Below are 18,826 nucleotides of genomic sequence, written 5' to 3' on the forward strand. Positions count from 1 at the left end.
TGACCAAGCAGTGGTGGATTTAGAGGGTGATTCCCGCGCGAGAAAACCAAACTTTTTGAATTCTCGCGCGAGAAAACCCAAATGTTTTGAATTCTCGTGCGAGAAAACCAAAAGTTTTGAATTCTCGCGCGAGAAAACCAAAAAACGGGCCAATGTGAAAATTTTTCTATCGTTGCTTTAGCCGTACAGAAAAACTTTCTAGTATGGCCCGAATCAGCCAACATACAAGTGATCTCATCTCAGGGCCGAAAAAGAAACCTGACGACATTCTTCCTTCTTTTGCTATGCAAGAGAGAAAGAAATCTGCAATAGGTACCATCAACTTCAAAACTTAACGTTTGATTCATGATTTTGTTCAGGAGAAAGTCGATGAACTATTCTACTCAAATATTCAGGTCACAAAATATTGAGCACCATCTATGCCTTTTCTCTATCAGGATTTTTGTTCTCTAACGCAAGAAAACCTAATGGCAATACCTAAGTTTGCGAGAGAGTGATTTTTGATTCCTCCATGAACAACGGGGCGAAGTTACGCTTTTAGTGGTAAGTAGTTGTACAATAGTACCGGTGTACACATGCGACAGACGACGACCTGTGATGCAAAAAACAGAAGTTACAATTAACGCCGGAAACACGGAGAAGAGTTTCTCGTCGACGGCTGTCGGCTCTAACTTCTGCTGCAGGCACAATTTCCGTAACTCCTCCACCGACCGGTCTGTACGCGCCATAATCGATACGTAATCATCAAAAATTTACGTCACCTCGTTGTTGTTATTATGTTGCACCTTTGACATCGTGTACGTGCGCGAAAGTCTTTTTATTTCATTAAGAGTCTGTAAGCGTTGCCGGATGGCCTTGATATTTTTTACATACGATGCCACTACCACTGCTACGTGAGAAATATTTTAGACCTATTCATCCGTAAAGATTCGCTAGGTTTTTATGATTTCCGATATCCTGGAAATTTCCATGCTTAATGTACAACCAGTTATAAATTTATGTATTTTGTATTTCGATGATCATCAAATAAATTCAATCATACCAAGATATTGGTTTATGTTCAAAATATTTCATATATAAAGTATATATTTAATTGTTTTGGATTCTATATGGAGTTCGCTTATCCGTTTGTTAAGTGAAAGTAAGATAGGAAATGGATTTCATTTTCCAGTACATTACAATCGTTGCAAATACGTTTATTGTGTTATGCCCCAGAGAAAACCCACAATATAGATCTAAAGCAACTGTTCTTTGTTTTTTTTCCTTACATCTTCATCTTCAGAGCTTTTGATAAAACGAAACTTTAGGAGGCAGGATCTACAATTCAAATACTTTTGGCGGTTAAAAAGTGTTCACGAACAAAATTTCCTTTCATCTCTGAAAAGAAACTACACCGGTATTGTTTGTTCGCATATCAGTAATTTCGAATTTCCAAGTTTGTATTGCCGATTTAAGCCGATCGAAGTGTCCCTCTTGATTGTCCCAAATGTGAGGAAGGGGACATAATAAGAAGGGCGCTTGCGAATATTCTACCACGGCGACAAGAAGTCGCACTACGCGCCGCTAGATATGTGGGCGATGGCCTTTAACTTGCGTAAACTTGAGCTTATGAGTTGGCGCCCTACCCAAACTGTTCAGAAGCAGGACTACGTTTCGGTATGTACAATGGCCAATCATAACCGATTAATATTCTACGAACGTCCGCGGGTTGGAGAGTGTACGTCTTCAAAAAAATAATGTTAGAGTAGATCTCATAAAGGCCTGACAGTCCAACGACGAACAACACACGAACACAATATTACACCCGGCTATGACGAAAGCCCTTGACACCGCTACATTAGTATTATCCCGTCAGCGACCGAGCGCCTGAGTCGGTATGAAAATCGGGCCGAAGATGAGGAAATGTCGTCTTCGATTTCAGCTTCAGTCTTATTGTTCGTATGAGGCGTCGGAAACGTGGTGAATATTTGATGATGAATTGTCACCGCGACTGGTGAAGGAGTTTGGATGACGTTGTAATAGATACCGCGCTCAATTCATGCGGAGATGCTCATAGTTGCATCCTTTTGTCAGCTTCCGCGGCTTTACCTGTCATTATTCGAGTTTTTCAGAATCCTTGGGAACGTTTTGCTTTATTGCACTGGCGTTTGTTCGCAGATACCGCGCCGTTAGTCATTGCTTATGTAAATAAGACAATCGCTGCTGTAACTTGTCTGGGTCGCGCATCTGATCTGAATGAGGTCTTCTGATCACACATGTTAGTATTCAAATTGAACGTCAAAAACACTATAGCAGATATTGCAAACATAACCTGTAAAATACTATATCATTTGCTTAGATGCTTTTCAACTGTATTTATAACTTGAGCATTTGTGAGATATACTTCTCGTCATAGGGGATAAATAGCCTCTTTGCCTCTCAAGTCACACAATGTTTCTTGACCGGGGCATTTTGGTTTTTCTTTTTTGTTTAACGTTTATTTAGGTTTAAGAAAATTGTCGACCGATATTCATATGTTTATGATAACGATTCAGTGTAATTGCCATTCGCAGATTTTTGGGAAAAGATATAAATGTGTGTTGTAACAATACCTACGACACGTGGGAAGAACGCCAGCTTCGGATGTGAAAGTCAACTCTTTAGAGAGGCACCATGCCAAGTGACTTGTTAAACTAAACCCATGACACGAAATCATCCGATTATTTTTCTGAACGCGATCGATTATGGCCATTGTGTCAGCTTTTGTCAAAACGACTTCCTGCAATCCATATTTTCATATAACTCCCCTGATCGGTATGGTTGTTCCATCGAACCGCAGAATTTTTCAACCCATCAGGCGCGCATCCTGCGAATTTCGAAGGTAGTGCATCAGCCGGCGAGACCCGAGGACATCACGCAAAGAACGATCGTGGGATGGGAGATTCGGCGCGACGTGAAAGTACAGTTCATTGTCATGACGCCACGTCCGCTCGGAGCGGTTGAGCAGGTGACAACCGGACGACATCCGGGCACATTCCATCGACGAAACGAATCTAAATCTTGAAAACATCGATAAAAACACTTCGCTTGAGATCAATAAGAAATTGATGTTTCCTTCAGATTCGCTCGAACCGATAGCGACCCAGTGTTTCGTCGGTATTGATAGGCAATATATTGCAGTGTTTTTCAAATAACACTTAGTTACCCGCTGTGGCCTATTGGTTTAATGAACATAGACTCCTACAGTTACTATATTGTTCTTTTCTTCGTGCTGATAATATTCTTATGAATACGGATACTCTTCCTATATAGCAGGGCATCTTATTATTATCAACTTAAACTAGGTTTCCATTCTTATCCAACGTATTAGATCAGCCCCCCGAAGCTCAACATATGGTTGGTTTTAATATTCTGATACATTTCCGCGTGTAAGAAAATCCAGTGAATGAAAACGAAATATTATATAGTGCGTTCATGTTTGAGAGTCAATTACGACGCGAATAGAACTTTCCGTAGTTTTTTTGCTTGTACAAAGAGCAATTCAATTTTATCTTCACCCGACCATCGATCTTCGTATCAAAGACGTCGATCTCGAATTCGCGTGATGGTGCTTTCGCGATCCATAAATCAGGTGAATTCGTCAACTAACACATCTGTAATGTGTTCTCTAAATCGTATTGAATTCATGTTATATTCGACGAATCTTTTTTTTCAGATTTAGATCATTTACAGCTCCCGGTCTAAGGTTACACGGCGAAACGCCTTTATCCGCGACGACAAGACAATGTGGCGATTGTCAGCAGTGCGACTACGGCGACGCGCGCCTTGCTGAATTACGCCGAACTCAAAGAATAAGGAAATGGATATATGTTTATTCAATTATCTACGCGTTCTTTAACGATTGAAGCGGTGAATCCGATATCACCTTATGTACATCAAAGCTGTGTGAAATCTTACAGAATATAGAGCGTGCGTAACACGAAACAAAGTCCTACATAGATAAAATCGTTTCTCGCAATGATGCCTACGTTTTTCTTGCTGAATTAAACACTTTAATCAATCGTCGTCGGCTTTGATAACAAGAAAAACCGAATAAATCTTATATTATGTCTTCTTGGATAGGCTGCACTTCAAAGTTTCCTTAGAGCAGAACTAGTGGGTTTAACTTTTCATACGATGTTATGTTTGCAATGAATCAATTGTTAACCCAGTAAGGCTTGAGTAAGTATTGAGGGAAATATATCAATTTGCCTAGAGTGAGAATATATAATCATATCGACGAACAAAGCTATTATTGTTAGAAGCTACTTGCGCGTCGAAACTACATCAAATGATAAAAATGACAAGTTTGCATGTTGGCGCTGACACGTGCGTTGAAAAATAAGAATCAACGAAACTAGTGAGTGCAAATTCATCGCAGCTGTCTCGAATTTCCCTCTTACTTTACACCAGTAGCAAATGCGCCTTATAATCTTCACATCATGCGCGAATTTTTATCTAGCACATACATTTTGAGGATCGAATCTTGAAACAGTTGCCTTAATCTCACGACCGTCAAAAACGAAGTAGTAGATTTTTTTTGAAATTCTTATACGAAAGTGCAAATTGCGACATATACATATTCATAATTCGAGAGAACACAAACTATTTCAATTCTTCTAGATCAGCGAAAATGGAATTGTAAATGTAGTACAATGCGATGAATTTGAAATCAAATACATATATGCTCGATAATGTTTACATATACAAGGCAACGAAGCAATTGTTTTCATATAACGAAGCTGATTGAGTCATTGAAGAAAGACATTGTGAACATTATGTATCCGTCGTTTCATTTTCAACGCTTTGAACATTCTAGAATATTTGAAATACTTTTTAATAGTTTAGTACACGATAAAAAATCACGTACGTAATTAGAGATACCTTATCTAACTTACTAATGTTAATTGAAGTCGAGATAATGCACACCATCCGTGTAAGTGAACATATGAGGCAAATCGTATTTTAAAGTTCTTGACGAGTATATTAATGATATCCCCACTCTGTGAGAAATAGAAATCGACGCGGTTTCTTTGAAGCAAATTGATTAATAAAAGGTAATTTATTGATATAAACGACGGATGAAACTATAGTGATACAAATCTCTGGTAATTGAAGCATGGCTACAAATATTTTGAGCAACGTTTCGGCTAAAAACCATTAGCCATCAGTACGCCTGATGATGGCTAATAGTCTGTAGCCGAAACGTTGCTCGAAATATATACTCTTTTACTCAAGAACTTTAACATCTCCGGCTAAATTATTGTGCTATTTCCCTCGTATAACTGAGAATAGTATATCTCCATTTTGGAAATAGGGGTAAAAATCGTATATGTAAACTCTCGTGCGCTTAAAAAAACCGGCTGTGCCATAGCCCGAGTTGAGTGTTTGCAAAGAAGGAAAGCATTATCAACGCGGCGCCAAGGAGAGTCTCATGATAGAGATATATTACAATATTAGTCGTGTTAAAATTGTAATTCTGACCACTCAGTCGGCGTCAGACTAGATCATTTGTGTGAGTGTCGAACAAATTCAAAAATAGCTAAATCCAGCGGTTTGAAAACGTGTTTCGAAAAACAGACATTCGCGTAATGCGATGGTGATCACAGTTCATGAAAGGTATCGGATGGCACTTTGGCAAAAACACTAAACAATGTGGTGCGTTCATCAAATATCAAGTTTTGGCAACAGCTATTAACCGGTTTCTATGTGATATAGTTCGTGAATGGCTCAAACTGTATGGATTACCAGTTGGAGGTAAGTGACACCAGTAGAATTGTGCGTCGTATATGCCATAGCAAACAATGGACTAAAAACGAATTCGTATCAGAATCCATGGGCAACCCATCATCGCTTCATAACAAAAATCTGCTTCCTGTGTGTATAGGTCTATAGGCATTCCGCTGAAAAGTAAGTTTAAAGTTTCGTGGGAGTTTTGAAATATTTCGACCACGGCCCGCAATAGAAAACGGTTTTCTTACTTTCATATTCAAAGTACAGATACCGAAGTTACAGGCGAAACGTTGGGGGGAGCATTCTACTTAGGGGCCAATGGTCCAAAACGAATTTTGCTCAAAGCCGTGGAACCTTTGATTTTACATCAATTAGCTTTTTGCTATTTTCATCGCTCCCGGCAGGTGTGGTGGGTTTTGAAAGGGACACCAAATCAAAAAAGTCAAACGTAATCTACCAATTAAATAAATAACAGGTCAATCCCTATCTTAAGATCAAAAGTGTTGCGAGTACACAATCGAACGACATTCTGCGCTCATCACGTGGATTGTATACATTTTAGAATAAATGACCATTGTTCATTCAATATCATGCTACAGTAAAGTACAGGATCGATGCAGTTTCACGGTTATGCGTTGTCCCTGCAGTTAAATGACCATATGCTGCATTACTGGACAGGGCCAATGCAGTTTCGCGGTTATCTCTCAGTTAAGATGAGTTATTTTTCAAATATATTTAACGATGACTCAAATTATAGCCAACGACCTTTGTTTGAATCGAGCCCCTTGTTACCGACAATAACAATATTATTTTTTTGTGTCAGATCGCGTAGTGCTATCATTTTTATTTAGAAAATAATTTCCGCTTGCAAAATACATTTTCACTGAAGTCCTCCGAAAGATTTTTATCAAACAAAGATGTACATACGGATATAAAATGTTATATCAGTTCATGTTTTTCACACGGGTTTAAGATAGAAAGATCTGGGCCCGGTTTTATAGACTGGTATTAACGTTTACCCAGGGGCTAACTCAATTCATTTTCAATTGAGGAGTTAAACCCCGGGTTAAAGGTAATACCAGTCTAAAAAACCGGCTCTTGATTCCTATATCTAATGCACGTATCGTTATTTAGTTCTGATATCATTGCATACTGATTTTTGATATTTCGTCGTTTTATGTTGTACATATATATTCGGAAAATTAGCATTATTGAAAAGAAATATGATTCGCGAAATCTGCTATGGAAGCCCATTTACTCATCTTTTTTCTGAATCGAAATTACGTATGTCACTCTTCAGAAAGAATCTTGTAAACGCGATCGCAATAATTCAAAACTTTTTCCTTTTACGATCATAATCTCAATGGTAATATATACGTAGGGCGTGGGAAGTGTATTTACTTAGATCTAAAATATTCGTGTATACTGATATTTGATCGCGATGACCGTGTACTTAATTCGTTTTGCACACAATGCGTAATATTGATATAGATAATCAATCGGTTCAACGAGATGCCTAAATACGAATCGTAAACACAGGTGACATTTTACAGAAATTGAGACTATCGCAAAAAGCGAGTCTTATCGATAGGCCGAATGATGAGTACTGCAAGAATATTTCGAAATCGTCAAAATTGACCGGACACAAATGGCAACTCGGGGGGGGGGGCGATTTATTTATACATTGTAATGTATAATTTTGTCCCCGTACCGATAATCTCAATCAGAATCCTGTTTCACTGTCCGTCAGAATTATTAGGTTATTTCATCTGACTCCAAAATTCAAAATTCAAACCCGAGTGGCTGCAGTGTGTAAAGCCGGTGGATATATTTGGTTTGGAAGTAGTCGCAAGTTTGGCATTTTTCTAGAAAATTTACCACAGTATATGTGGGCATGTGGTATAAACGTGTTTGCGGTCGGTGGATGAAATGCAGCTGGCGATATCATAAAAGCGTACTTGATTTTTCGTTGTTGCTGTGTGTCGAAACTCAAAAACATATTTTCATAACGTTTCGAAGATTCAGTGCACAGAGAATTATAGTAATCCTCTTTCCGCGGTTTTCGCTTTTCGAATTTTATGATATGTTGTAGCAGGATTGTCGTGTCGAGTGCACCTTCACCTGTGCCGTTGTCGAGTCGAGAGGACTTACTTGCGATATAATCTTCTCCGCGCAAATTTAATATATTAACTGGCGTTATCGAACCCCTCAACAACTAGTCTTTGCGACATGTGTTTTAGTGCAGCGCATATGAAGATTACACTACAACATTATGTGTGTGTACAATATGACTTAGTGTCCAATTATACAATCTGCATTCTAAGTCATCTATTTTTTCGAGTTCATCAAATACTGCTGAACGACGGTTCTTATTTGTTTTCGAAATTATTGATAGAATGTCATTTCACTTAGTCAGTCATTGCCCCTATACTCTTCGGGTAGTCCTTCTTTAACATCGAATTAGCGAAAGGAAATAACAACTTGGTACATATTGCCATCGACGGATTGTTGGATATTTTGCTATCGCAAACGCGGTAATTAGTAAAAGTCCTAACCAGATAAATTTGATGGCGCTATTATACCCGGTTGTATCGACCGGATGGAAAACTTGAGAGAGGTTAACGCCAACTACATCATTTTCGTTAATGAGGCCGCGGACGGTGTTTTTGATCAGCGGTAACTTCGTCGAATCGTCCACGCCTCTCTCATACGAGTCGAATTAAATAGTGATTAAACATGAAAAGAAAAGAACGCGGCAAAGGTGAGACTTTCTCTCGGCTTGCTGGTTATAGCGAAGAAGCCGGGCACGGCGGTCATAATTATCGACGTTGTTACAACGTCGTGCGAGTTCGTAACGGGCGTGGTCACGTGATTATCACCGCAGCATGCCGTCCCTTGGATACTGACGGCCGCTGCTGGTTGTTTGGTAATGATCCATTGACGAAGTGTTAATTCGTTGAATACTGTTGTAAATATTGCCCGTTTGTTTGCCATTTAGCACTGGCAAGCTCAAACTGATGGTTGCCCTGCGATCGTGTTCTCCGTCGGTCTATATATCATATTAGCGACCTTCTTTGTGATTCGGAAGAAAGTGGTTCTCCGCGGGGGCTACTTTCATCATTGCGCAATTAACGATGAATTTACAAACATTTCTATTAACGGTGATCATGGCGGTGGCGACCATACTGTTTCGGCTTGATGTAATCTAAACAAATGACCTTTGTCTTCCCATTTTGTCCATAACGGTAAAAAGCCCAAAGAAAAAGGCTACAGCGGACAATCAAGCATACTTGCAAAAAAGGATAGATTTTTAACGGAATCAACCTCAATTTTGCCATATATACTTTATAATCACTTTCAAGTAAGTTACCAGGGGCCGATCGCTCAAATGTTGGTTAGAGCTAACCAGTAGATAGTTAACATAGCGACAATGCTAAGTTCATTGTTAATACGGTATTTTTCTGCCTGTTATCTCTGCCCAGTCTGTTTCAAATTGCTTTCAAATCGCATTTGAACTGGACTTCGTTTAGGATACCTGCGCTACATGAATGATATTCATTATCTAATATAAATCATTTTAGAATTAAGAAAAAACTTTTAAGCGACCGAACACACCCACATAACTTTGAGTTCCAATGCACGCACATTTTGTATACATCAAAAAAATTTGTTCATATGCATTCTTTATATTTTTATAAAAAGTATCACGCTATCCATTAAGATATATTTATTAACAAAACTTGCGAACGAAAGACACCACTTCCGGAAGACACGTAAATAATCGATGATAACGCAATGAAGATGATCTGTATTTCTATTCCCCGATGTGCTCATTATAAATACAAACAATACTAAAACGTTTATTTAACAGAGAATAGGTAAAGATAATGATAACGACTGGTTTGAGTACCGAATCGAAACATTGAAGATAAACAACAATGGGTTAATCAATGGTCGGATTTGGGACGATCAAAGGTTTACGCAGATGCGTCGGAACTCCCCTTTGCCGGACGATTCATACGCGATGATGCAAAATGGCCAGTTTCGAGTACGCTGACACCTAGCTGAAGAGTCTCTCGAGACGGGGTTACAGAAACCTTACACAAAACGTTAAAGACCCCCGACTCGTTATCGGTTAGACAATAAGATGTACGAGTGAGTCTCGTGTGTATTCGATAATCTTTTCACGATCGTACGAGGGAGGAAGAAGTCGTTTGGAAATTATGCAATTCTACACCTTTCATTAAACGCTTGGGCGGGTGAGGTAAATCGGTAGAGAGATACATATATAGATGGCCAGGAAGATGAGTGATGATCTTTGCATTGTGTTTCGATCACTTGAATGTTTCCGCGCGATAACAAGGCTCCGGGGACGACTCGCGAACAACGCCCCCCTCGCCTAATTATAGGTGTCATCCCTATTGTCTATTGTAATTTAGAAAACGGTTATACGTTTTGTATTTTCGATGACAATCTGTTCCGATAGCCGCGATCCTCCGACGCCCCGGGCGCTGACGTAAACACGGTACCACGTGGGCTGAATGGCCGAGTGCGGTCGTGAAAACGATATATCGCATTTAAATCCGGTCGGATTTGGCTTATAACGAAAGGTTGCACATTGTAAAAAGATTCGTTTGTCGAATCGGGAATGTTATTCTGTCCGTTTTTGGCTTTCTATGTCCGACGTACACTGAGGCGTGAAATATACTGGTGTTCAAAATACAGTAATGTCAGCAATTATGGGTTACCCACCAACTGTGTTCTTGCATTCGAAAATCTTCATTTTACTGAATAAATTCTATTATCATAGAAATTGTTGGCAATTGAGCAGGACAGTTTTGCCCTCAGGCCAAATGTACCAGGGCTCTAACCTATTGCTCGCCCATTAAACGTTCTTATTCCAAAACTGGATTATGATTGTGCGAGTGTGTTGTGTAGGTATCTAGTGTTCTTTATGTTGAACTACGTATTCAGACATCGCAAATAAAAGCCACCATAGGTGCCAGCAAAAATGCTTGTACCTCATCGGATTTCCTTTTATGCAATCTACATTTAACTGGCACAATTTCTTTACGGCCTTTCAAAAACCATTGAACGCGCGATCTATTCCCTCCCATATCTTTTCGACATCGTTCTTTTTGCTTGTAAACGAACGTACGTATATATTCTTGATTTAAAAAAGACGCTCTAAACGAGGAAAAAGAATTAAGATACTATACGCCCAGAAATGGATAAAATGCGAAGAAACATGTCATTTTGTTATCAGCGATCGAATTTTAGTTTTCATTTTTGTTTTTGCGTCTTCGTTGCGTGAGATTTGATCAATCTTTCCGGTTTCCAAATACTTTTTATTCAATATGAAGTCAGAGCCCATATGATTCAACTTGGTAGATTTTCTTTCGTCATGATATCTGTCTGCTGTATGTCTCCGCAACTGGTGAGTGGCCGTTTCGCGACATGTCGTTTTGCACACGGTTTTTCGAGAGAGTTCTGCAACCTTTCCGCGCGAACAGATCATTGAATACGCCCCGTTATCGCGACGGTCGCTCCGCCTTTTCTGTCACGCATTGTCCTACGTCGAAATCAGCATATGAAACGACGGCGAACGATTTGAGCAGTGAATGCGCGGTCGTCACAGCGTGTCAACACTGCCGATGCGCTGATTCGCTGCCATCGTAGAAAAAAATTGATCATTCACAGCAAAGATCTAATTCAGCCGGCGTTTAGGCCTATCGCAGGGCAGGCAGAGGGTTGGTTTTTGTCTGTTTATGCTAGACTGCCAAATGGTGATTAAGCCCAAAGTTTATTAAGCGCTTTATATGCGGTGTCATCCTCATTTGCAGGCAGCAAATAAAACGAGTTAGACTAGGGATGAGCAAGAAGAAGTTTACTCTATACCGATTCATATAACAATACGTAACTATCGGCTTCGTATATAGCGAAAAGGTTATCACAGACACTTTCCAGGTAAGATATATCAATCATTTTATTTCAAAGTATATTCTTTTCAATAGATTTGTTGTCGTTTATCATTTAAATCTTACAAAAATAGCGGCAACAACGAAAATACTCGATGCGACTAGTTCTGAATTGTGCTTTTCACTTTTGTGCTTTTGGCAATTTTGCAATGCTTCCCTTGTAATCCATATATTCTTATTACAAATTAGTACTTTCACAATTCAAGCACGTTTTCTTACATTTTGCGAAGGATTTGCTCAATCGACATCGGTTTCAAGCACTTCGCACGCATATTCATTGTTCGTTTTTGTCACGAACGACACCTTGCGGTGTAATGTACAATGATGTAGTATATACGTATTCGCGTTTAACGTTGACGTTTCTGATGTTTGGCCGAATTTATTGTGTTTTACAGACAGCTGGCGATGAGAGAAGTGGACGATCACGACCAAAGGATGTCCTCGTCACCGGATTTGCAGGATACATCAAGCATGGACCACTGCGACTCGCCAATACGGGTAGATTCGCCCGATCCGACCGACGATGACGTGCCGAAAAGTACCCGTCATGACAGTCCACCGGCGCAAACTTCACCGCCGCCGAGAACCGAGCGTATATCACTGGCGTTTTCTATCGAGAGGATCATGGAACCTACGCCGAAACGATCGCCGCCCCAGCGTGAACTATCGCTGCGGTCCGTCGTGGACGATTTCAAACGTAAAATGCAGGAACCGTCGTCGATGGGCTTCCCACCGGTTTTAGGGATCCCTGCACCGAACATTGCCACAGCGTTTCAACTGGGCGTTTACAACGACCAACACAGACCGGGACATTATCCATCGCCGAGGGACTTACAGGATGCTATGAAGTACTTTCCGTACATGCATCCTGCGTTTCTTATAGGAGGACTCAGCGAATACAATGCCAACCTATTTCGCCATTACTCAAACTTACAATTGAATGGATTAAGCGCTTTCACAGGTACTAAAGAAAAGACAAATGTCGAAGTTCTAAAGCAATCTATGGATCAGCACCTCGGTCAACAATCTGAGCCTAAAAAACCGGCGGTTTTCGTCGATTCGCCTCCACGACCGAGCGAAGTTTTACCTCGGTCGCCGGACGTTTTAAACGGTAGTTCATCCAGCACCCATTCCGTAGACGAGACGCTCGATTTATCGGTACGAAGTCGAACCAACGGTACGAACAATGCAGACACGTCAAAGGACAGTATAGTCAGCTCGGACTCACCTGGTGATACGAACAAAGGGTGTAAAAAGACGGTCAGCAAATCGCAGAAAACGTTTACGTGCAACGAATGCGGGAAGGTTTTTAACGCGCATTATAACCTGACCCGGCACATGCCGGTGCATACCGGGGCCCGGCCGTTCATCTGCAAGATTTGCGGCAAAGGGTTCCGTCAAGCCAGCACCTTGTGCCGACACAAAATCATTCACACACAAGAAAAGCCGCATAAATGTAACACTTGCGGCAAAGCGTTCAACCGCAGTTCGACATTGAACACGCACATGCGAATTCATCAGAACTATAAACCGTTCGTGTGCGAATTCTGTGGAAAAGGATTCCACCAGAAAGGTAACTACAAAAATCATAAACTGACGCACAGCAGCGAAAAACAGTACAAATGCAATATATGTAACAAGGCTTTCCATCAGGTGTACAATTTGACATTCCATATGCATACACACAACGAAAAGAAACCGTTCACCTGTCCTATTTGCTGTAAGGGTTTCTGTAGGAACTTTGACTTGAAGAAGCACATGCGGAAACTACACGACGGAGCGCAGCTCACTTCGACCAACCAAAGTGCAAATATGAACTTGCCAAAACTGGGGGATACTTTGTATTCAAGTGCGCCGCAAGGCCCGTCAGTAAGTTGTTATAACCCGGTTCCTTCGCTACCAACGTCCAGCTACCTCCAACGGTCCCCGTTACTGGGGCATCCACTATCTTGTCAGCCAAATCCATTTCTGATGCCCGGCGCCCCTTCTATTTTACATAAGATTCCATCTATGATTTGAATATTAGTCAATATTACACATTGTGCGTTGTATTTTATTATGATGTATTGAATGGAACCTAAAACCGACTGATCGATAATAACGGTGCATTTTCACGTCACGGCGATGTATGTACAAGCGAATTAAATCCGATTAAAATCAGATGTCAGATGTTTTTGGCCGGAATTAATCGGATTTTAAATCGTTCGTTCGGTTAACAAAATCCGGCCAACGATTCGCAAAAAAAAAATTCTTTCCACAGATCGCACGTTCGCGTTACATTTGTATCTCGACCCACTAGAATTGATATAACATGTAATGATATATACGAAAGTCTATAGACAAATATGAAATTTGCCAGCTGGGTACTTCGTTTAAACAAGCGAAATACGTCTATGTCCATTTTTCGAGCCACGAACGGTACGTTATGGAAGAGCTAGACTATGATTTTATCCGTACAAATGACCATTTTGTAAAAAATACGTCGACTATCTGAATATGCATCGTTTGAAAAATTACATCCGAAAATGAATGGCACAATATGTACTTAGCACATTACTTACATACTACATTAGTATTCGGTATTCAAATTATCTTCTAATCACAACGTGTCGCATGTCTGGACAATTTCGATACATTACGTAATTAATTCAAGCATTATTTCGTTTCTCATTCGAGTCAATATTTTGAGTTTATAGGCGGTGAATTTTTGAAAAATTCCATCGTACCTTTTTCCTAACATCAATTCCAAGTTTGTTCCGATCGACGTTGGTTTTATTTTTGTCGAATAAAGCGTAATCCATTTAGAAAAAAAATAACTAATTTCCATCTATTTACATATAGGACCTTAATTTTGAAAGCTTCCATTAACATTCGGGTAGGATTAACATTTGCCATCTCATAACATAGGTAAAAATGTATTCGTCTGTGGAATCTGTTGTAACTAGTCGAAATGTAAAAATGATTGCTTTCCGTATATTGTCCGCTACGACAAATGTTCGCTATTATTCGATAACTTATAGTTCAATATCTGTTAATCCGAGTCTCTAAAACCGAGGATTATTGTGCTTATCGAGACAAAATGCAATAAACCTATCCATCGTTTTGAAAAAATATTACAATTGCCCCTTTTGTCAGTTTGTTAATCCTACTATACAGTCCTTTTTGAAATTGATTTTCACTGCCCTGAGCAGAAAATTCTAATATCTATCCTAACGTTGTAGTCTTGCGCGAAATATATTAGAGATGACGCCGGTAATTCCGGGGCTCCTATTGTGGTTAGATTTCAAATCGATTGACTTCCGCAGAATTGATAAATTGATGTTTTATCTAGGCACACACGTGATTAGATTTAAATCAACTAACGTAATGAGGGACTTAATTTATATCAACGTGTACCCTGGATTGATACATAAATATATTTCTTCCTAATCTCCCATCTTTCTAATAGTATCTAATTAATCAAATTCTACTGATATTCTATATTTTCGGAAAAAAATTGAGTAATTAAATTCCCTAGGTCAGGCAGGGTATCTAAATAATTGGCAATAGTTGGCCGTATCGAAGGATATTGTTTTCTGGTGGCTTTATATTTAATATCTTCATGCATTTGTAGTCAATTCGGAATAGAATAGTCGATCAATACTGCGAGAACGTGCTAATATTAAACGATGCCTTTAATGGTAATACATTTTCAATTTAACATTTCTTTGGTCATCAGCAGTATTTAGTTGTTATATTGCAACTGATAGCCGAACTGAACCAAACCAAATGAGATGTTTGCGATAAATGATTAAACGGGCAGGGTTCGAGTAGTAGGCTTCCTCGGTTGAACAAGGACGATCGTTTGAAAACCAATTTTTGTTCGTCGTCTTGATGCTTGATTTCCATGTTTTCCTATCATTACGATTTTGACTTGTCGTTATGCATCTTCAGCGGACAATTTGCAGCTATTGCCACGAACTCTTCGAGTGTTTTTGGTGGTTTGACTCTTCCGTAATTACCGAGTTAATCTAATCCCCTGAGTCATTCGCAGCGCGGCGCGCAAGTCATCTTTCCATATTATAAAAACAACCGGAGACGTTTTTGTACTTGGCTGGGGCCTTGTCTCTTCGTTCAGCTGTCGATGATTAACAATATGACTCCATCGTCCTTGCATGTCGTTAGATGAAATATCCTACTTAAGTCCTCCTCGTCGACTCATGTGTAAAATACTCATCTTCATAGACTCGATCGACTCGACTCGACTTTTTCGACTGCTTGCCTTGCTCGCTCGCAGACGAGACGGCGAGTGTCTTTCTTGTCATCAATTATTACATGAATGATATTCCACTAGCTACAGTGCATACGAAATCAATTAGCAATCGATGGAATAAACATATGAGAAAACGAATGCCTTTCTAATTACCGATAACCAATATATTAAAAAGCCAATGTTTGCGAAACTGGAGAACGTAAGCAATTTAATGACACGAATGAAATGGATACTTAGTATCGAAATGTGCAGTCAACATCTCATCATATATTGGGTTCTTCGTTCTCTTGGTTGTCTTATTTAAACTATAATTTTGTGAATCAGGCTGAAACGGAAGTCAATAGGTAGTCAACGTTACGTTACCTGTTTTTACATACGCTTAACCTTCGCAATTGAATACTCTGGCTCTTCTTGCTCATTAGCGCGGTATTAATTTCACATTTGATTTAGAATCAAGTCGAATTATCATATTACGGTTTTCGTATTATTGGCTTGTTTAACTGAAGTACCCAGGCACGTTTTTCAACCGTTTCTTTCTAAGCCAATTAGTAATTTAAAGAAATATCGAATATCTAATCAGTGCGATTTTACAACATCGCAATTTGCATCGTCAGTTTTGCCCAGGGACTCTTCGTTTTATAGTACATGGATAGCATAAGTGTCCCTGGTTATTGGTATAATTAGTTCTTGACGGGGAGGATATTTCATGAAGGGAGGGCCTTAGCCCAGGGTATACCCAGCCATCATCGTCACCTTCGATGGTCACATACTCAAAGCCCTTCGGGCGCTGCCTCGCAACGTTTTAATTGCTATGTAAAGGTCTCGTTAATGCCTGTGTAGAGAAATTGGACGTGTCTAGTTAAATTCTTAATCGCATCGCAGTTGGCAATTTAGGCGGATGTGTTTAACTCACCGTGAATGAAACCTTTGTTAGTTTTAAACGTGTTCTCACCTTTCTGAGAGTTGGATTGTCATTTACGCTTAATGATGAACTACTACTGTAAGGAAACGACTACGGATGGCACTTCTATTAACTATAAACCGTATGGATAGAGATTTCGAATACACATTCTCGTCGTGGTGATGATAATGAAAGCATTGTGCCCAAATACATAGATGATATGTACGTCGATATACGGAACTCTCAGAAACTGCGTGTAGTAAATGATAACGTGTCTCACATGAAATTATTATGTTGTAAAATGATGTCATATCACAAAGTCGAAGGTTTTTACGATTTTGCCGCATATTTCTCTCGTGTGGTGAATTATAGGATGACGGGTTTCACTTATCAGTTCTATGGGCATACGACTTCGCTTCGGGCTCCGATTTTCGCCTTTTTTACATAGTGTATAATCATGGTACTCGATACCGTGAATATAAATATGTAGTCCTATGTCCGTGTATTGCCAAAGAGTTGATAGGTACATTAAATATATTATATATATTAATCATAATTATTTATACGCAGATTGTAAATAGATATAAATTATTTCGAAGAATTATATCTCCTATACGGACAATGTATGATTTGTACATCTCATATGTACATCTTCTCGAGAAACTGGCCAACGGTTCTTGCCCGTTATTACTCTATCAAACTGTTCCAGCTGTGATATATATATACATTATATGTATAATCATTATCAAATCATAGGCAATTCCCGACGCGACCTGCATATACGAAAAATATATGGTCAGTGAAACAAAATGTGTACCGACTGACCCCTTCCTTGATCGTCGACGCAAAATAAGTGTGGCTCGAAACGAATTAGTCATCAAAAATATCTCTCAATAATCAACCACCCACCAGTTAAATCAGCCCCGGAGAAAATGAAATATAGATTTGTTTTGCGTGTTTGTATGCATATATATGTATGTATATATGTTTTGTTTTTTCTTTTGAATGAAAACTCATGGCGTATAACTGTGTTATTTGAAGCACCTCTAGTTGGCAAAATATACAACGTCATCAATTTAAAATCAAAAAAGGAAATACCGATGATCATAGTTTGTACTTCAATGTTGATCTGTTGTTGTTTTTTTTTTGTAATTGTGTACGACATCACCTCATACACCTTATAAATTCACCCCGATGATGTTTAAACATATAGGCGAATATTTATGGTATAAATTGGAGTATTTTGTTTAGCTTAACTATGTAACATTCATTGTTATAGTAAAAGTTCCTATGTGATTGGTTTCGTGTGTGTGTGTGTGTATATAACTGTTTCCAATGGATAAAAAATCTTATGATAGGGAAACATTGCATTTAAATCTAATGAACGTCTGTGATCTTCGCAATTTAGACGTGTGCTTGAAAAGAATGAACCGAAAACCAAAACGTCACGACAATTCATCTCTGTTTTTGTCATGCATTAAGAAAGAAAAATGTTTGCAGGGAAAAAAGTGTACGGAAAAGGATTCTCACACGCAATAACTGTCTATTTCATATGATCGTATACATTGCATATTGTTCGATTCGTCAGTGGAATTCAGTAAAAATATCTATAATAACGTGTTAATGTTGGTGAAAATTTAAAAAAAAAGAAATGAACGGTTATTCAAACGTGTGTCAGTTCGCCGATAATAGAGAAGTTGAATGTGTGTGTACGTATAGCCTGAAGATGAAGCCCAGAAACGAGAATTTTAATACTGTCTGTACAATTTCTCAAGGAGATCTATCTCGATCGATAATTCGTCACTCTCTCTCGTTCGTCTTTCGTATTTTCTTATGACAAATTACGAATAGATAATTAACAAATAAAGAACTGTGAGGCCTCTTTACGCGCACGTTGTATGCAGAAATGATGTTCTTTATATATTGTTCGATTTCGCGCGCGCG

At 39.2% G+C, this 18,826-nt stretch overlaps 1 protein-coding gene across 1 annotated transcript; it reads left to right on the forward strand.

The window, feature by feature from the left end:
* Positions 1 to 12,164: 12,164 nt before the first annotated feature.
* Positions 12,165 to 13,748, forward strand: LOC141902056 (uncharacterized). The gene has a single exon (XM_074789697.1). The coding sequence runs from the start codon at positions 12,165 to 12,167 to the stop codon at positions 13,746 to 13,748; it is 1,584 nt and encodes a 527-aa protein (XP_074645798.1).
* Positions 13,749 to 18,826: the final 5,078 nt, after the last annotated feature.

This window comes from Tubulanus polymorphus, chromosome 3 (genome assembly GCF_964204645.1).
Source record: "Tubulanus polymorphus chromosome 3, tnTubPoly1.2, whole genome shotgun sequence".
NCBI classification, from domain to species: domain Eukaryota; kingdom Metazoa; phylum Nemertea; class Palaeonemertea; order Tubulaniformes; family Tubulanidae; genus Tubulanus; species Tubulanus polymorphus.